This window comes from Nelumbo lutea, chromosome 5, assembly GCF_056320005.1.
Source record: "Nelumbo lutea isolate HS-2025 chromosome 5, American lotus-T2T, whole genome shotgun sequence".
NCBI lineage: Eukaryota > Viridiplantae > Streptophyta > Magnoliopsida > Proteales > Nelumbonaceae > Nelumbo > Nelumbo lutea.
This window is the reverse complement of record NC_142688.1, coordinates 38,797,651-38,819,570: the sequence shown is the minus strand read 5'-3', so window position 1 is coordinate 38,819,570 and position 21,920 is coordinate 38,797,651. Positions and strand designations below refer to the sequence as shown.

The 21,920-nt window shown below is 36.8% G+C and overlaps 1 protein-coding gene across 1 annotated transcript; it reads left to right on the top strand.

The window, feature by feature from the left end:
• Positions 1–3,405: 3,405 nt before the first annotated feature.
• On the top strand, positions 3,406–4,476 carry LOC148851830 (GATA transcription factor 9-like). The gene has a single exon (XM_088944162.1). It carries the CDS (start codon positions 3,575–3,577, stop codon positions 4,295–4,297), a length of 723 nt encoding a protein of 240 aa, XP_088800288.1. The 5' UTR covers positions 3,406–3,574; the 3' UTR covers positions 4,298–4,476.
• Positions 4,477–21,920: the final 17,444 nt, after the last annotated feature.

The following is a 21,920-nucleotide window of genomic DNA, read 5'->3' as shown; positions in this document are numbered from 1 at the left end:
TCAGGTAGGTCCCATATAAGATCGATCTAGATATGTGGTACAGATTTGATATTGCCAAGAGGAACTTTATATTGTAGTAAAATGAGTGGAATGCATAAAATCCTATTGTAATAATAAAGATGAAATGTCATGCCAAGTGAGGTCAATTGCATATAAATATATATAAGACCACATCAGCTCAGCTGTTATATCTAAACGACTAAACCTAATTACTCAATGAACATATATAACCAGATGCAGAGAGATACATAGTATATCTGGAGATGTGGAACTGTTGATTTGGTCAGTTTGGATAATTCAATCATCGATTCAGATAATGATTTTTTTACCCTTTTTTATTTTTGTCAAAACGGACTATCTGTTCGAACTGATTGATCGGATTATTTGATATTTTGGGCTTTGAGTGGGATTGTGACTTTGATTATGGTAGCAAAATTAGAGCTTACAAGCATGGCTAGCATTCCTTTCGGGTCAATCAATTCAGTCCAGAAGGATGAAAATGGTCTGAGTTGCATTAGGATTCAGCAGCGCAAGTGGGTTCCTTTGCACACAAAACTGTGGCTTTGTTGACAATTCCCAACCAATGAAGTAAAATCCAACTAAATATTGGAGCTTTGGAAGATATCCAGAGCCTGATGAGAAATGAGTCATACATTCTCCAGACTGGACTCATTTCTTTTATATATATATATATATTATGAGCGATAATCACGCCACTCCGAGAGGGGCACCAAATATCACATTTGTCCAATTCCCAGGGCCACTATAACAGCAGAGTCATGCATGTGCGCCAATGCCCTGTCCATGAGCTTGAAACGTCCATTCATGATCCCCTAGAAAAGACTTAATTGGTAAGGTTAAGGCAGCCTGTCCCCATTTTCCAACTTGCAGAAACATACCAACATGATTGATACTTGGAAATTTGGCTCTAATTTTATTACAAGAAAGGTAATGGCTTAAGTTTGCGGACACTCTGACCCCATATAAAAGGCCGCATCCTCACTATCTCATGTCTTAGGCACAACACTCTTCAACCCTTCTCTCTTTTTCTCTCATTCATTAGAAGGCACCAAAAGATGCCCATGTGGGCACTGTAGTGAAGTGATTGCATTCAATAATCAAATTAATTGAGAGTGTTTTTAAATAGTCTCATATTTGTTTTTTTCTTCAAATTTTGAAAAGAGAACGCAAGATCTTGAGAAGATTGAAAAACAAAGGAAAAAGGAGAGTGAATAAGCTAAATATGGATAAAAAATAATAATGAAGTCTCCACATTTGCATCCCATTTATATTTTGGTACTTTATCCACGTATATTAACTTTTGTAGGGATGGCAATGGGAGGGTCTTGTAAATTCTAAATGTTACCTGCCTCCCTAAACCTTTTAACTCATATTTACTCCAAAACTCGTAGTAAGTTGGACTTTGAGAAATTAAATCCTTCTCATATGTGAAAATCTCAAACCATCGATCCCCAACCCTATTTTTGGTGCATTCAAGTGTAAGGGTGAATTGGATTTAGAATCCATATCTAATTTTCAATTATTTCTTGTTATATATAAGCAATACATAAGTAAAATAATACAAATAAACAACTTTTAATTATTTGATTAAGATATATAGAAAAAACATAAACTATCAATTATTCTTTACATAAAATTCAAAATATTATTAAATTCAACATCTAGTACATAAAAGCTTATATGCTTTTCAATAATATATAAGTCAAAGAAAATCAGATTTAGCCTAATATCATAAAAAAAAACCCCTATTAGGAAGGGTATATACAGATACCCTCCAAGTAAGTTAGAAACTGCCATCAAAGAAGGCAAAGGCACTACGACTAGCTTCAAAACCTTACCGGCTGACCCAATTAGCACCTCCGAACCCTAATCTTATCCCACCACAACTTCAACTTGAATTCTTGCGCGTTGCATGCTAGTTATTTTCTTTGCATGAAATGCAACTTTTCACAAATTGGCTGTTCTTCACCTAAAAGCAAATTTGATGTATTGTCCAACCCAAACAAGTCATGTTCTAGGTTGGTTGGTTTGGTCTAATCTAAACTAAAATCTTAAGCCCATAACCGACCCGGGCCCAAGATTTTACGTGCTGTGACAGTACTTTCATCTCTCGATAGACATTTGTACGATTAGGTAGCAGTACTACTATCAGTAGTAAAGCGGGATCTGCTCTTCACAAATGGGCGCTTTACAGGTACATCCACCGTTCATTGGAAACATTTCATAAGTACAGAAAATGTTCCCGATGGATGGCTAGATGTGCGTATGAAACACCTGCCTGCGAGGTGCCAAGTGTGAGGAGTAGATCCGGTCTCTACTATCAGAAGCTGATGCGAGGGTGCAAGCATGGATCCTGTCCTTTCGATTGACTCTTGGGTGGGCCCCAGTTCGTCGATAATAGCCAGTCACGGCCTCTACCTCTAGTAGTCAGTATTGAGTACATCCAACTGTCTACCCACAAAGGTTGAACCACCCTCCCTGATTGTGATGGTCCAAATACTAGCCCACTGATTCCGGGGTGAAATCGGTGGCTGTGGACACAGGCCCACCTTGTCCCATGAAAACGATGGGCTGGGGTCCAGCCTATCAAATTCCGTCAAACTTAGTCGATGTTGATTGGAGCTACGTACACGTGTGGCTTCCTTACTTGGTGAGTCACAATCTTGGGACAGTACACCGAATCGGGACGCGGACAGGCTCGCGACATGGTACGGCAACCTATGGGGGAGTTCCGCTTACGTGTCATCACTGAAGAACAATTACGTGTTACAGCCACTCTCCCGCAGCCACGTGGCGTTAACAGTTGGCTCCGAAAACGCGTTCTAGCTGCAGAAAAATATACACGGTTAAACTTTTCCAATCCCGGGGAGCCATTACCTGCATAAACGCCACACTTTAATACATTGCTCAAACATAATCGAACCGCAAAAGGATCCTACGTCAGAGAGATCTACCGTTTATGGCAGATCATTTTAGGTGGTTCCCACTTAATCTACTGAACCGCACGTAGATTACACACTGCGTATCACGTCTCTGAGCAGGGTCATAAATGTCATTAAAATGTTGGATTTGAGCATATCATCATGAAAAATGTGTTCATATATGAAATGACAAAAATACCCTTATGGGATATAAACGGGATTTCCTACTAAAAATAGAATTTTACAGCATATCAAAGATTTGAGAAACGATTCCATAAAATTAAAAGGATACTAAAATCAGTATGCAAATCCATCTTGGCCATTGAGACAAGATCTGGTAAGGAATCTTGGATTTATCCCAGAGATCTCGTTGGATATCTATGAGACAGAAGGGCAATTTGGTCATCCGACGAACCTTCCATGAAGTTTTTGCCTTCGTCGGTTTTCTAATCGCTTCGTGACGAAGTTATTTAATTAAGAATTTTTCTGGCACTCGAAACAAAATTTTGTTTCCATTTGTACCAGACGCGTGAATGTTGATGGTATATTAATAGTATAAAGCCCGAGTCTTCTCTTCCACCACTACGTACACCATTTCGTTCGGAGCTTCCCCTGCTCTGTAGTCTCTGTACATGTGCGAGTGCGACGCTCTTCTTCGCTCCATGGCTGTATGTGAAAGCTATAACGCAGCAGACTTACTAGACTTTAAGTTAGAGGACCTAGAAGAGAATTTACGAGAGATCGACTCGCCTTTCAAGGCCGGTTTCGACGATTTTCCTGCCGGTTTCGACAATTTTCCGGAGATTTTCGAAGGTTTTACGGGCAGTCAGCTATGCGTTCCAGAGGATGATGTAGAGAATTTAGACTGGTTCCCGAATTTTACGGAGGATTCCATTTCGTTAAGTGATGTTTTGACGGCTTCGGAGAATAATAGTATTTCTCCGACGACCCCAGAACGGGAAACTGAGAATGGAAAGAGTTATTCGTCCGTGGATGTATGTGGGTTGTTGAGGCAGACGATACCCAGCAAAAGGCCCAGGACTAAGAGAGTGGGCGGACGCGTTTGGTCGGGAAATGTCATGCGGTTTTCTTTGCCGGAAAGGCAGGTTCCGGCGAAGGCTAAGAGGGGGAAATATAATATAACGGGAAGAAGATGTACACACTGTGACGCGGAGAAGACACCGCAATGGAGGATGGGGCCAATGGGACCGAAGACCTTGTGCAATGCTTGTGGTGTTCGTTACAAGTCAGGGAGGCTGATGCCGGAATATCGGCCGGCGGCGAGTCCCAGTTTCAATAGTTTGCTGCATTCGAATAGTCACAAAAAAGTAATGAAAATGAGGAAAGGAGAGTGAGAGGGCTAGAGATGTTTGTTTGAATGAGTTTTTAGAGATGATTTTCTTTTTTTTTTAGGGGTAGGATTATTTTCTCTTTTTATTTAAATTCTTTTGTTATAACTTAGAAGCATACATCCTAAATTCATATTCATTTATTTGATATGCCAGTGGGAGAGCGTGGCAGGGGCTTTATTTCATTGTCATCGACTCAAAATCACATACCGGATTTTTTTTCGGGGGTAAATTATAAAATCCTCGTTTAATATGGAATCAATGACAATTACCGCTTAACTTTTATTATTATTATTATTATATATAATTAATAATAATTGATTGTCACCGGCACATATAAGAGGTAGATTTTGCTCCAATTGAGAGCACAAATTATTAGTGAATACAAATGGAAGAGTAGATCATGTATAACAATGAGAAGCCTAGATCAACTTGTGAAAGGAGATGTTGATTTCCGTAAAATTTTGGATACAATCAACAATAAACTCTAGAAGCCTAGATCATGTATAACAATGAGAAAGTAGGCGATGAGTCACTTTGTCAGCTGATCTAGGAGCTAAAACCATCGAGGAGGAAGAATCCGGCGAATGCTCCATGGAACAGTAGAGTAATCATCATTAAGGCTATTCAAGGAAAAAGCAAAAAACAAATTTTACAGATCTTCTATATGTTTGGATATCTTTTTCTTTCTTTTCTCATCTTTCCAAATATAGTTAAGGGATGAAGAAGGTCGGATTCGGCCCAAGTCAAGCTTAAAGTTAGGATTGGCCTCGACTCTATCTAATCCAGCCATCTCTACTCTACTCTTCTGAGAATAAGTCCAAATTAGCACTATCATCAAGACATCAACACGGACTTGGGTTTAAAGGGTTTAGCAGAAATTTGATCCCTGATAAAGTATCATTGTAACTTGTTTATATTCCAGGCCTTATACTATGAGAGATGCTGCCTGAATAGTAGGATAGGAGAGTTGTAATCCATTTGACATGAGAAGGGAATCAGGCCAAAGGGATCATTTAAAACACCAAATTTCCAACACCTTTGATTTTCCCTCTTCCCCCACAAAAAAAAATCTCTTCCCATAGTATTTATTTTTTTGCTCCTTCGATTCGGGGGAATGGCCTAGCTAGTAGCCATAAAATTACGAGTCTCTCATCCTCTTATATAGTATTATACTCGGAGAGATATTTCCAATTCACGGGGGTAATGTGTTGTGAGTAGATATGCGCAACTGATCCAGATTCTAAAGTTACTAGTTTGGAACAACAATGATGACACTCTTCATCATAACTATAGTTTTTAAAACTGAACTGGTCAAGGGTCCGGTTATTAGTTCGAACGGTCTGACCATTTGACCCAAACGGCTGGTCCCTTTTGACAAAAAAATAAATAAATAAAAAAAAATTAATTTTTTTAAAAAATGGTCAAAACCGTTCGAACGGTTAACCGGTCGGTTCAGTGGTTTGTTGACCAAAATCAATGGTTTTGGGGAAAAACAGAACCGGTCAGTTGATCAGTTTTCGATTTTTTCAGTCCGACCATCTAGTCCGGTCCGGTTTTGAAAACCATGATCATAACAGTTTGCCCCTTCCAGCTTTCAATTTTGGATTGTAAATTTTCTATTATTTGATGCCTCTCCTCTTTCAAGTTAATTGATTCTTGTAAGGGTGTCAATGGACCGGTTTTGGATTGGATCCCCATCCAGTTCAAAATCAATTTGGATGGATTGGATGGATCAACAAGACATATTGGACTGGACCAATTCGGTCTAAAATATTTATTAGATTTGACTGGATTTGGTCCGTTTGTAACAAATTTATATTGGATTGGGTTGGATTAAGTTAAGTTCTGGTCCATTGATATAAGATAAGAATATATGTGTTAATGGACTGGGTTTGAGTTAAAACCAATCAAAATCAAAATAAACTAGAACATATTGGATGGTCTAGATATTGAACTAGACCGGTCTAAATTGGTCCAAAACATTCATTGGATTGAATTGGACCTGGTCCATTTATAATGGACTAGATCAGGTTGGACCAAATCTGGTCCAATTGACACCCCTAGATTCTTGTAGTCTACAACCCAAGTATCTTTCATTTGCTGCCATGTAACGAACTTATATAATATTCAATGTCATCTACGAACAAAAGCCACTATCATCTATATACACTCCATTTTTTTTTGGCATTTATTTCCACTCTAGAGCCTAGGTATTTAGTGCCCCACAAGGATTTACTCACCTTGAGAACTTTGGATGCTGACGTGGTACATTTCTACTAAACATCAAGCTTGATTTTCCATAATTGATACTCTGAGGGCCTTGATTTGTAGTAGATTAGCCTTACAGAAAAGTATACAGTCATCAGCAAAGAAGAGATGTGTGATAGGTATGCCATCACGACATAATTTGATACCTTCTATGAAACCTGAACTAGCCGCATGTTTAATAATTGGGTGAGGACCTCCATGGTAATAATAAATAAATAAGGTGAGAGTGGGTTTCCTTAACGAAGACCTCTTTTGATATGAAAGTGGTCATGGGATTCCCCTCCTAATTTGATGGAAAAGAGGGAATGGAGATGCACTAATATATTAGATTGCACCATTTACTAAGTCTCTTTATAAATTCATTTTATAAAGAGTCTCTTGCAACTTCCCTGACTAAAAGAATGTTGTCGACAATTTGCCTCTCCATTAAAAAAACCTATACACACTCCATTAAGGTCATGATTGTTAAGAGACGATAAGAATAATCTAGAGAGTACATCCAATCCCTGAATAAAGAGGTGAGGTGATAGTGAGAATCACTCCAATGGGGAAAGAATTTGGAAAATAAGTATTACCATTCAGTGCAATAGAAAAAGATTACAAAAATGATCTACAAAACCCCATAATTTTGACATGAGCCATTCCATCTTATTATAGGCTTTTGAGAGGTCTGGTTTAAGAATAAATGTTCCAAACTTAATCTGTCTACCGTGGGGTGGAAGTCTATAATGGAGTGGTGAGACTATTGGCATGAATTTTAGCCAATACCTTATACACCATATTGCTGCAACCAATCGACCTCAATTTCGACACCCATTCCATGTCCTCTTTTGGGATGAGAACCATATTGGTTGCATTCATGGCATCAATTTCCTTAGGATTTAACCACAACCATTGAATATAAGAAGTGAATTCTATAGCAAGAATCTTATAAGAGGACTGATATCGCCTTTATTACCTAAGGCTCAGTTTGGAAGGAGTACAAATACAAATATGTACAATGCAAATACATATAAAATAATGCAAAATACAAGGTTTTGCACCCTACAAGGTTTAGCTCAGTTTGGATGGAGTACAAATACAAATATGTAGGGTGCAAAACCTTATATTTTTGCATTATTTTGTATGTATTTGCACTGTGCATATTTGTATTTGTACTCCTTCCACGCTAAGCCTAAGCGAATAAAATTTGGAAAATAGACATTTTGGTTAAAAGTACCTCCATGGGTATTTTAATTTGGACATTTTTGTGCATCATGTTAGAAGATTCTAACAATGGGGGTCTACATACAACTTAAAGTTCAAGAAAGGTGATTGCAATTATCAAACTTAATGGGAGGTTTCAGCAACAACCAAAAATTTTAGGGGTGGTTTAAACTATTTCCCCTAAAAAAAAGAAAGGAAAAAGAATGAATCTTCATTCAGTCATGAGAATTGAGACTCAGAAAAAAGAAAAGCCACCTTCTTCTTCTTCTAATGGATACATGGTGAGGGTAACTCTAGTAGAATGAACAAGTACATCGCTTTCCTCTTTATATTAGGGGTGACGGTGACCATGGGCTAGGCTAGGTTGTAAGTCTATGAGTAAAATTTTATCTCTCTTTCCCAGTTAAATACACATTAAAAAGGGTAAAAAAGATTTTTTAAAATCTATTTAATACATTGTGTTGAAAGCTAATATTACCCTATTAATTCCCTACTAAATGCGCATTAGAACATTATTCAGATGAATCGGGATCACCTGCCCACGAGAACTCTACCCATGCCTACCCACAATACACTACCCCTCGTGAATTGGGAACATCTCCCCCTACATCATGAGATGTTCTCCATGTGTGGCTCTGATAAACATGGGCAGAGTTCTCGTGGGCAGGAGATCCGGATTCTATTCAGATGCCTTTGTTACTAAAACCTTTTAAAAGTGCGTGCTAGATAATGTGGTGTAATCCAGTTTTTAAGAGCAAAAATTATACCCCAATAAGCCATTAATTTACTTCTTTCCAAATCATAAAAGCCAATTATTAATAATTTATTGCTAAATTATCATTGATTCCACTTGCTAGGGCTGTTCACTGGTCGGGTTGGGTTGGTTTACTAGAAATTTTCCAACCGACCCAACCTGGTCGGTTTACCTAGAAATGAAACCGAAATTGACCCAGTACTAAGTAAAACCGACCTGGTCGGTTTGAATCGGTTTGGGTTGATTTTGTGAATGATTCTCTCGGTGTGAACGGTAAAGGATTCAAGTCTAAGAAGGCAAAGGCTGGATGCCTGGAAATTAAAAATGATTTGATGGATTAAACTTGATACTTTTGGGAGATGAAGAAATAAATAAGATCAGTTTTAATTTCTATTTATTTATTCTAGAAACAATAGTTAAAGGGGCATGGTGTCATTGTGCTTGAGAATAATGGGCAACACAACACCTTGGAGTAACCCATCCCCCATCCCTTTTAAGAGTTCACATCTGCGCCCCATAGGAGGGTGCCCCACAATGCCCCACAGCACATCCCCGCTGTGTATTGGGGGGAGATGTTCCAACTACAAGGTGGGGATGTGTTGTGGGGCGCAAATCTGAACTCCCCTTTTAACACATTGCCATGGCTGACAATTTTGGCCCCAACCCATTTGGCCCACCCAATCCACCCATACCCACCTAATCTATTAGCAGGTCAATATGGGTCGAGTAACCCATTAGGATCAGTGGAAAAGGGTCAGGGTGGGTTGGGTCAAGGGATTAGGTTTAGGATGGTTTGGGTTAAAGTAAGCTCTTTCTATACTCCCTAATCTTAAAAAAAAAAAGTAATTGGAGTGACTTGAACTCAGGCATCCTAGCACGTCCACATCTAGGGGTGCTCATGGTTTGGTTAACCGAATCATGGGTTTTTTTTTGAACCAAACTGGTACTACCGGTTTTTGGAAAACTGGTAACTGAAACCAAATCAAAGCCAATCAGTTAACTAGTTGACCAATTTTGTTAACCTTTGGTTTTTTGGTTTTTTGATTTTTTCAATATATTATAAATATATATATGTATATAAAATAAAAAAATTATAGATATATATATATATATAGTATTATATTTTAAATAATAAATAATATATCATATATTATAAATATGCCTATTTATATATAATGCATATTTATTAATTTATAATATATAAAATATATATATATATATAATATAGAAATATATGTATACCAATCAGTTTGGTTAACCGTCGGTTTTCTATATTGGTTAACCGAAACCGAACCGGTACCTTCAGTTTTTTAAAAGCGCCGATCCAAAACCTAACCGATTGGTTTGGTTAATCAATTTTTCGGTTTGGTTTCGGTCGGTTCGGTTTGTTGTTTTTTTTTTGTTCACCTCATCCACATCTCATTACAATTCCAAACCACCATACCACATTTCATTTTGAGATTAAAGGTGAAATAAATTAGATTTTATCAAATTTCATGTTCACATGCAATTTTACACAAAAGCACATAATTTTATAAAGTAATTTTATGAAAAGGACATTTACAAAAGTACTTTTACACGAAAGCACTTTTTTTTAAAATACTTTTACACAAAAGCACTTTTGTGAAAGCACTTTTATAAAAGTACTTTTACATGAAAGCACTTTTATAAAAGTACTTTTACATGAAAGCACACCTTTGGGAAAGCATAAAAGCACTTTTACAAAATTACTTTTACGAAAGCAGTTTTATAATTGTACTTTTATAAAAGTACTTTTATGAAAGCAGAAAAACACTTTTTTATAAGTATTTTATGAAAGAACTTTTATGGAAGTACTTTTATAAAAGTACTTTTACTAAAGCACTTTTATAATAGTTATGAATTTTTTGCATTTTCTACTATTTTATATAATTTTTGTATTTTTTTTTGCATTTTTTTGCAAATTTATGGTATTTTTCTACATTTTTTGATATTTTTCTCCATTTTCTATAATTTTTTAGTGCCTTTCTACATAACTTTTGCATTTTATGGTGCTTTTCATGCATTTTCTACAATTGTCTGGTATATTTTGCATTTTTCATAATTTTTTGGTATTTTTATGAAATTTTCTACCATTTTTTTGCATTTTGGGGTATACGGGCTGACCTGACTCGTTTTTGTCACATGGTAGTTTTGAGAGAGATTATTCTTTCAAAAGTTATTATTTTGGGTATATGGGACATCCTGACCCATTTTTGTATTTATAGGTGAGGGTAGGTGGGTTAGTATGGGTGAGGGTGGTTAAGGGTCACTATGGGTGGGTAAGGGTGGGTTATGTCCCTTCAACAAGGATTGATGATGGGTCATGGAGGGTTGGTGGGTCAATATGGGCGGATTGGTATTCAACCCTTATCCTACCCACCCATTTTCCATCCCTATTACCACCTGGTGGTAGGGGTGTCAATGGGTCGAGTTAAACGGTAAACCTGTCTTAACTTGACCCTATAGAGTCAGGTTAGTGTTTTTATTATTTGACCTGAGTCGGATCAAATAATGGATTTTAGGTATTCAAAACATGTTATAAATACAATCGAAATGCTACGGGTTAGGTCGATAACTAGTTTACATCCAAGCGAAATGGACCAAACCATAATGTTTTAATTAAATAATAAAACAATGAAATATATAAAATACAAAATTTGTAATTTTTTCTATAAAAAATTGGACACACACACACACACACACACACACACACACACACACACACACACATATATATATATATATATATATAGTTCTTTTTTTAATTTTCTCGTTTTAAAATTGTACACCTATCTTCAATCTCCTTGGGATCATGACACCACGTCAATGGAGTTATCTTCTCCCCGCCCGAATTGGATGGAGCTGGATAAGCCTTATTGGCTTATGCGGAGTCCATCTGCGGGTGAGAAACCAACTCTGGATCAGACGGGTGTTGGATCTTGGACACACATTATGAGGCCCACGACAACTCACCTATATAAAGGCCTTGCCTCTAGCCTCACAAGGTACGCACAATTAAACTCTCTAAACTTTCTACTAGCTCTCAGCTCTCTCTAAATCTTCGCATAGCTAACTTAAGCATCAGAATGCCCAAACTGGGTAAAAGCACCCTAGACACTCTAACAGTCTTATTTTGCAGTTTGGCCAAATGACCTCACTAGCCTGATGTTTGAGCTGTCCTCCAGTAGGGAGCACTAGATTGCACTACATCATAACCCATGGTCCAATGACTAAATCAAAAGGGTAAATAGTTCAACCCAAAATAGTAGGTTTTAGGAAACCCAAAATTAGAAATAGGGCCTGGAGATGGTTCGAATGGATTAACATTTTGAGTCAATGACAAGTTGAAAACCTTGATTATAACATCATAAAAATTATAATTCATTTATATTCCATTTGAAAGAATAAAAATTAATTAACCATAGTAAAGTAATTTATTAAATTAATTAATAGGATAAAATAATTATTAATTATTATTATTAACAAATATACTTATATCAATATAATAAATAAATAAATAAATCTAAAGTAATAAGATAAATTAAAAACTAATATCCATTTAAAATTAATATAAAACTAATACAAAATTATCTAACAATTATTAATTTTATAATTAATTTTTACCAACAAACTTAAATTCCATTGAAAATTAAAATATAGTTTAATATAGTTTATTAACCTTAAATATAGTTTAATTAATTTAAATTCAACTTAAATTCTATTTAAAAATAGGAAAAATTATAAAAATCTCATTGGGTTTTCTAACAATCTTATGAACCTCCCCTATAAGTATATATGTTTTACCTTAACAAAAACTTTCAGTATTGTTTTGAAAAAAGGTGTAAATACTTTCCTTCTTGTGCATTGGAAATAGAAAATGTTGATGTAATCCATTAATTTTCTTTAAATACCAAATTAACCCTTAACCAACTTTATTCAGAAATAATTACAGACTAAAAAATACTTTAATATTTTTATCTAAAAAGAATTACAAACTATAAAGTTTTAAAATTTAATAAAATATTAGTATTAAGATACAAAAAACAATACAGATTTATCTAGAACATAGAAATTTAGCCACTCTCACTAAATTACGAGTTGAATTGTAATTGAATAAATTAGACATAACCAAAAAAATGCTTGAATTGGAAATGTCATCTCTCTTTCTCTCTTTATATATATAATATCTATTAGCTTTCCTATATTATAATATTTATATATAAATAATAATGTAAAATAAAAAATAGCCGGGCCTGGACTACAAATGTCAAATCCATTTTATAGCTCTAGAAACTGCAAATTGCCTTTTACAACACTAATTTACACTGCAATGGATTTATTTATGCTATATAATTTGATTTAATTGATCATACCTACAATTGGTACATCTTCGTTATAAAATATACTAAGGGGAAGAATAGGACAAATAACCCTGAAAATATATAAAAGAAAAATTCCCTCTTCGAATGAAGGACGCAAGAATCCTTTCCATTCAGGCTGACATTCAACTTGGTTATGCGTTCATCATTTTATGCTCATTTAAAGAGCAAACATGAACTTATATACAGCTTTTGATGGAGCATGTAGTAACCACATGCTGTAATAAGGGACCTTGTAATACTGTTGCACACCTAATTGCCAAGCATTGCTCTTCTGATTGTGATCTGAGCAGTTGATGAAATGTTGGCCTTTGGCCGTCAAAAAGAAGAAAAGAAAAATGCTCAAAATATATAATAACTACATCTTCTAAACTTTGTTAGGTGCAACCAATCCTATTATAAATAGATGAATCCATGATATGAATTCAAATTTGGATTAGTTGAATGCTTTAGCTGCTCAGCGGGCTGTGGAACTTATTATAAATAGATGAATCAATGTCATGAAATAGAATTCCGCAGGCTGTGAAGCCAATGATTAGGTTCCACGCCAATAACAAATTCATGGCTCCACTGTGAATGTATGGACCTCATGTATTTTATTACTAGGGTAGAACCTTATCATTGGTTCCACAGCCACTAAACTAACAAAGTGTTCAACTAAACCTTGTTCCATGAATTCATGAGTTGGTTGGTGGAATACAACTCAAGTGGTCAACTCGGCCTTCTGTCCCGCCATTGTGCTCTACCATCAATCAAGTTTTACGTTAAATGGCAAGTCCTGCAATTGATTTTTAGCACTACAACCCAGTTCTGAATATCAGCATCTTGAGCTGGACAAATGATTCAATAAATTCTAAATACGACCTTGTTTAATTTAATTTTATAAACTACTCCATGGATTTCTTGAATCGAAAAATATGTGGATAGATCCTTTGTTTAACCAAGTGTTCTAGTGTTCGATTCTTATTTTCCCCATTATAATTAATTAAATTTCATCACAAGGTGTAGATAGGCATGTGATAGTCCAACACTTCAAGCCCAATGGGCTATCATGTGAAAGGGCGTGTTAGAAAATAAAAACCTATTCTGAGATCTCACCTAATAGCTTAAGCTTTTAGGTAGAAGGGTCAAGTTGATCAAATCTGAGTCAGCAAGTAACATTTCAGACATCAAGCTTATGGAGATTTTGTATTACAAGCTACATTGATCAAGAAACAATAGCTGATATATATATAATGTAATCAGTTGATAGGTACTATTAAGTAACCAACAAATACCTGATGATACTAGTTACAAAACTTTTCAACCATATGGTAAAGCCCTACATTATATGTCTCCATCTCAGTCTCACAGTAGAGCTCTACAAACCTCACTTATTAATTGGAATTATGTCATGGTGAATTGGTGATAGCATTAAGACTGTACCAGCTTCTCATAAGCTTCTGTACTAATAACACTTGTTGTCAAGATCCAAATACATCTAAAGTTCATAACATAATGCTACTCAAGGATATCTTGAGATGGGTGAACTGGATATGGGCCTAATCTCTGGCTTTTTGGGCATGAAGTGGCCACTCTCAGACTCAAACCTCTGTTCTCATGTATTGTGAGTATGATATTTTACCTTCATGCCAAGCTATGGCCTGTGTCTAACACAGAGATCCAAGTATATCTGTCTATTATATACATATCCATACCTTGAATTATAGGTTCTCTCTACTCTAGCCTTTATAGTTTATACTATTGTTATCCTTGTGTGGTTGACACCATTATGGGTGCTGCAATTTCCACAGACAACAATTGAACTTAATACATAGAGAGGCCCAGACATTTTCCCCTGTCATGAATATTTTGAAATTTATCTACATTTCCATGACTCCTTGACCTTGTCTCTGATCAGGTAACGATTTTCAGTTGTACACAGGCCATATGAAGTTGCTTAATTTCTCCTTCTTTAAGATGCAATGGAATTAGTTTGTCACCTTGTGTGTCCTCAGAATCAGGCTTCACAGAAAGGTCGATAGCATGGATACTATGTATGATTATTTACAAGATACAATGCTGTCTATGATAGGTATCTCATTACATGTGTAATGGGACACCTTTCACATACTGAATGTTAGTGGAGGATATGTGCAGCAGATATCGATTGATATGTATCAACTAATTTCAAGCAAAAGTGTTCTAAATATTAGAAAAACATAAAACAAAACATTGCATTAGTTAAAAATGAATTGAGTTTCAGAGCTGCAAATGCATTAGAAGAGCAACAAAATTAATAAATCTCAGCCCATTAGATTTTTTAATTGCAAGATTCTTGTAGGTGCCTAAGCATCTTCAATTTCAAGTTTGTGCCTTTTGTTCCTGTAAAACTGCTCTTTCAGGCGTCAATAAAAGGGCAATTTCCCACTTCCCAAATTCTTCTTGGTATTTCCCATCCTTCCAAAATGATGGTAACATGAGGATGAGAGGTTGATAATCAGCAAATATGAAAGAAAAACAATAAATAGAGCTAACACACTGGTAATTAAACATGCCACACTTAGATATTCATGAACAAATTCCTCTGAATTTCATGAACACAGTTAGCATTGAATCACAAAATGTCACCCAAGTATGGCTGTGGTTTACATGGGAACCAACACAAAGCAACCTTTAACAAACCTCAGAAAGTAATAGGAGAAGCTTGTTACTCAGGAGGGATTTCACAGTGTTGTTAGAGTTCAGATGGCATAGCAAGAGTAAGACTAACAAGGGAAGATTCTTGTTAGAGACCCTTAGAATGACTTTGTAGTGTTTATGGAAAAATAGAAACCGTAAAATTTTTGAAAACAAGAACTTCGCTCCAAATTTACTCATTGATAGATCCATGCAAAGCCCTCACAAATGAATTTCTTCAGGAAAACTGCAGGTTGGAGATCTTGTCATTGTCAATCCATCAAGCACGCAAGAACTAGTAATTTGGAAGCTGCCAGACTGTGGAGAACTCAAAATAAACTTCGACGTGTTGATGAGAGGTAATGGTTTGGGCTGCTCTGGAAGCGCATAGTATAGCAGCAAAGTCTCAGACCAAAAAGATCATCATTGAAGGTGATTCAAGCTTAGTTACCAATGGGCTAAAGGGAAGAAGAGATCCTCCTTGGAATATCAAAATTCTCCGAGATGATCGCTATAAAGTTTTCCACTTTTTCTGGACTAACAATCACATGTTAAGAGCAGGTTGGGTAGCAAATTTTGGGCATGCTAATCATGTTTTTTCTTCTGTGTTTAGATGTAATAGTCTTGTTTATATTTGTTTTTTGTGACGCTTGGGGTCGTTGTACCCCTTGGGGCTTGTAATTTCTCCCTTCCTACCAAAAGAAAAAAAGAGTTCAGATGACATTTTGTTGAGTATGATACTTTCATGAATCCTTTTTTCTCTTTTTTCAGCAGGATATACCTCCAGTCTTCAAGTATGGGTTGTTGCATGAAATGATTGTCTTTCCACTTTTCAGTATCACTAGTCTGTAAATTAAAGCAAGATTTCCACAGGATCAGATCATTGGTTGGTTATATTATATAGCAGGGCTTTTACAGGTACTTCAGTTGTAAGAAGCTTTACAATTGATCAAGTGCAGTATTCTTTGATAGACATGGACAGAGAAATAAAATAATCAGAGACAAAAAATGCATCTTTTCACTTCTTTTGAATTCAGATTTTTTTTAATGAGTTAGTAACTTAAAATCCGTATTTTTCCTGTCAAATCAAATGCAAGTAAGAAATGCCATAAGAGGTGGTTAAAGTGAAAGCTCAGGAACTTGATTGCAGAAAACAATAGCAGATGATTATGAGCATGCTTGCTTCTTGCCCCAATGAAATAATCACCGTTGGCCAAATCATGAACATTATATATTAGATTTTTATAGTTGGCCATAGACAGATAATGAATGTTAGATAGATGATCTTTCCAAGCCTGGAGTAACTAAGATTCTGTATAATGCAATTCGGAAATTCCATGCTACAGTCATGGAGTTGTGAGAAAGTAACGTGTACCCAATTCAACAAATGTCCAACTCTGTCCTTTTTTATGTTACTAGAAATTCTAACATAAGTAGACAAAGGGGAAAAAAGAAAGGAACGCTTGAGAAAAAAGAATCTTAAAGCAAGAGTAGAACAGAGAGACCCAAAACCTCAGCAAGTTTATTTCCTTCGGATTGGAAGGACCCAGGCAGCTTTACATCTGGGTTTGGGTTGAGAGGCTGTGAATCTGGTGTTTCTTGATCGTTCTGAATCTGATTATTCTGTTGTGTTAGATGGGCTTTGAAACCTATGTTCATGTCATTTTCATTTTGTTGGAAAGGGAAGACTGGATAGGAGTTATGACGGATAGAAAGCTTTTGTTGCCTCTCTTCTTCGTCTATCTTTTTGCTTTCCCTTTTTTTCTTCTCTCCTCTTTTTTCTCTCTCTTCCTCCTCATTTGGGCCTAGGGGTGTCAATTGGACTGGGCTTGGTCCAATTTGACCCGGTTATGAGTCCATTACAGATGGTCCAGGTTCAATCCAATCTCTTTTTGACCAGTCTAATTCAATGTCTAGACTGTTTAATCTATTCAAATTGGGAGTTCAAATCAACACCCTCCCCCCAAGATTGCCCACATCCCTACCGTGTATTGGGAACATCTCCCAATGATGACATCACCATTTCTGGGATTATCATCGGGAGATGTTCCTAATACATGGTGGGAATGTTCTGTGGGATATTGTGGGGGGCTGATTTGGTCTCTCAAATTGGTTTCAACCCAAACTTGGTCCATTGACACGTGTTCTTATCTTCTACCAATGGACCATAAATTAGTTCAATCCAACCCAATCCAATAAGAATCTATTACGGATGGGTCAGGTCCAATCCAATCCAATAAATACTTTGGATTGGACTGGTCCAATTCAATAGGTCTTATTGGTCTGTTCAATCTGTCCAAATTGATTTTGATTTGAATCCAACCCAAAGGCGGTCCATTTGACACCCCTACATCGGGACAAGTAATTTGATTTTAGGGTGGATGGAGTTCCTACAGCATAAACTCAACCCATTTTCAATTACTATGATCATGAATTTTTTTTCTTCATGGGGCTACACAACGGGAGGAGGGGGTTGCCCATTCCCCTCCCTTAACACCCCAACCCTGGTGACTGGGGTTTGAATCATTTGATTGCAGGTCTCTATTCCGATGAATCACAGACCTATCAATTAAACCACCATCAGTCCACCATAACCCGACCTTGCAATATGTAACCCTAACCCAACCTAGTATGAGTAATGTCAATTGCTGGCGTTCAACATCAATCGCTGTTTTTGATGCCTTATTCTCTATCATGTTACAGGGATTCACACCCACTTCTTCTCTCTAAACCTTTTAACTATTACCCAAGGCTGTCCTAACATTCCATGTCTATTCTCTTTTGACATTCACTCATTTCTGTTTTCTATACATTCAGCGTATGTTTGACATTGATGTCGTTGCTCCAGAAAATAGTGATACATCAGTGTCATATCGGAAAAATGGTGTTTCAAGAAATACTGATTTGTTTGAAATCGTTTTTCTATAAAAAAAATAATTGGTGCTCCAAGCCACTCCTTGGAAATCAAGGAGATGTGGGTTGGAGGAAATCCAAATTTGACATTTTATGCTCATTACTGTCAAAAAAGACGTGATGGGGTAATGATTAGACTTCTATAATGGGTACCAGTGTTAAAAACATATTAACAAAAAATGTTGATTTTATAAAACATCATTTTAAAAAATAGTGCTTCCAACCCACACATCAGGGTGCTGTATATGCAGCATCGATGCCAAATATATATCCAGTAGATTACACAAAGGTTGAAGACCCGTATGGACACAATTTGGACCCGCCCAATCCAAGGTTTTCACACGGGTTGGACCCAATTGTCCTAAAGGTTCTTTGAACTTAGTGTGGGTTGGAACTTGGGACTTTTGAACACCGGACTTGGAACTTGGAATTGGGACTTAGGTCCTAAAGGTCCTAAAGGTTCTTTTGAACACCTGACTTGGAACTTGGGACTTAGATCCTACAATTTTACTTGACCTCCTTAATTGGACCAAGTGTAGGTGTAACCTTAGGCAGCCCAGACCATTACCATGCCACATTGCCACGGCCTACCCCCAAATATGCCAAACACTCCTTTGAATTGAAGCTAATTTCACTAGGAAGTTTGCCACATGTTCTGATTCTCCCTCCTTAACAATTCCAGGTGAGCTACCCGAAAAATGGCCGAGTCAGCATGGATTATGGGAAACACACAGGAAGATTGTCGTTCATAAATCAGATCGGTCTGCCGTGCTAGGCCAAATTAAAATTCGACCGGTGAATGTGGCTTCGGGCAGAGGAAACCAGAAAACCCAAGAAATTAGAAACAAATAAAAAGAAAAAACCTGTAGGATGTGTTGGGAAGAAACTAAGTTTATCCACAAACTATTTCTCTCCCAAAAATAAAAACTTGTAGATATTCATCTATCACAATTCCAAACAAGATATCAACAAAAACAATCATAAGCCAAGCAAAGAGAGACACACACGATATTTAACGTGGAAAACCCCTCCAATGTGAAGGGTAAAAACCACAGGGCCAAGGAGACCCAACCAAAAATCTCCCCTAATAACTTGAGGTAACAATTACAGCAACTCAAACACCACAATATGCTCACAAACTTAGAGCAAATACAGATTCTCAAACATACAAACGAGAATACCAAATGTGGTGAAAATAACAGTCAGAAAAACTCACAAACGAAACTACTGTTCAGGCCACAACATGGAGACCTTCACTACTCCAAATCAGATCTCCACCGTTCCGATCGTAGGTCTGTGAGTTTCGAACAATTCCACCAAATTTCAGCCAAATCGAACCACAAATGACCCTTGATCAGAATAATTGATTAAGACTGCCGCGAAATGTTTTCTTTTCCCGAACAACTACGAGTTGCTTTTGTTCGACCTCAAATAACTGGCGATTCAGAGCTTCGATCAAAGATCCGACCGTTCAGAATGAAGAAAAATGAGTTATCCACTTTCCAAATTTCTGCTCGATCGGACGGTGGATCGGAAAGTTCCGGCCGTTTGATGAACTCTGTGCGCTGAGAAATCTGCACAGTATTTCGATTTCTCTCTTTTCCTCTCTCTCTTCAACACGCCGCGCGCAAAAGAAAATCTAACCCTAGTTTTTGTTTTTCTATTTTTTTGTTTTTTTTTTTTGAAAAAAAAACAGTTGGCTGAAGGAGGGTGGGCTATAATATGGGTCAATATCCCATAATGGGCTGGGCCCAACAATTCTCCCCCTCTAGCCCATGAGAGAAGGGAGACACTTCAAAAAAAGGCAACTATGCAAATTTAAGGCCGGCTGCTCCGGCACACAGTTCAAGCTTCTCTTGAGGCACCACTTTTGTCATCATGTCAGCAGCATTTTTGTCAATGTGAATCTTTTCAAGTTCAATCAACTTGGAGTTCAAAACATCTCGAATCCAATGATATCTTACATCAATATGCTTCGATCTATTATGAAATGTTGGATTCTTACCAAGATGAATAGCACTCTGACTATCACAATATAAGACATACCTCTTTTGAGTGAAACCAAGTTCATGCACAAACTTTTTCATCCATAGCAACTCCTTACATGCTTCGGTAATAGCGATGAACTCAGCCTCAGTCGTAGACAATGCAACACACTTTTACAACCTAGACTGCCAGGCCACAGCTCCCCCTGCAAAGGTAATCAAATAACCAGAAGTAGACTTTCTATAATCAACATCCCCAACCATGTCTGAATCTGTAAAACTACAAAGAATAGTTTTTCCAATTCCAAAACAGAGTTTTAAACTAGAAGTACTCCGGAGATATCTCAATATCCACTTCACAACAATCCAATGTTCTCTACCTGGATTGGATAGAAAACGACTAACACCAACTGCATGAGCTATATCAGGCCTTGTGCAAACCATTGTATACATTAAACTTCCTACTGCAGATGCATAAGGAAAACGTTGCATTTCTCATTTTTCTTTATCACTAGAAGAAGATTGTCTAGTACTAAGCTTAAAGTGTAAAGCAAGAGGTGTACTTACCACTTTAGCCTTATCCATATGAAACTACTGAAGTATTTTCTCAATATACTTCTCTTGAGATAATCACAACTTCTTGGCCTCTCTGTCACAAGTAATCTGCATGCCAAGTATATGTCTTGCTGGTCCCAAGTCTTTCATTGCAAAAGACTTACTAAACTCATTTTTCAACCTGTCAATTCTAGAACAGTTATGACCAACAATCAACATGTCACCGACATAGAGCAATAAAATGATGAAGTAATTATCAGAAAACTTCTGCACAAAAACACAATGGTCTGATGTTGTCTTCTTGAATCCCCGTTGGATCATAACAAACTCAAACTTCTTGTACCATTGTCTCGGGGCTTGTTTCAACCCATATAGACTTTTCTTCAATTTGTAGACATAGTCTTCTTTACCCTTCACCACGAAACCTTCTAGTTGCTCCATGTAAATTTCCTACTCCAAATCACCGTGAAGGAAAACAGTTTTTACATCCATCTGCTCAACCTCTAAATCAAGAATGGCTTCCAAACAAAAAACAACTCGGATAGAAGACATTTTGACAACAGGCGAGAAAATCTCCTTAAAGTCAATTCCCTTTTTCTGACGATAGCCTTTGACAACTAATCTAGCTTTGTATCATGGATTAGAAGTATTCTCCTCAGTCTTTAACCTGTAAACCCACCGATTTTGCAAAGCTTTCCTGTCCTTAGGCAACTTGACCAGCTCAAAAGTATGGTTGTCAACCAAAGATTTCATCTCATCATTCATAGCGGCAACCCATTCTTTCTTGTGCTCAGACTCCGTAGCCTCTTTGTAGCAATCAGGTTCTCCCCCATCAGTGAGAAACACATATTCATTAGACGAATAGCGAGTAGAGGGAATATGTTGTC

Coding starts and splice junctions, on each gene's coding strand:
- LOC148851830 (XM_088944162.1), top strand. CDS start 3,575: ATGTGCGAGTGCGACGCTCTTCTTCGCTCCATGGCTGTATGTGAAAGC.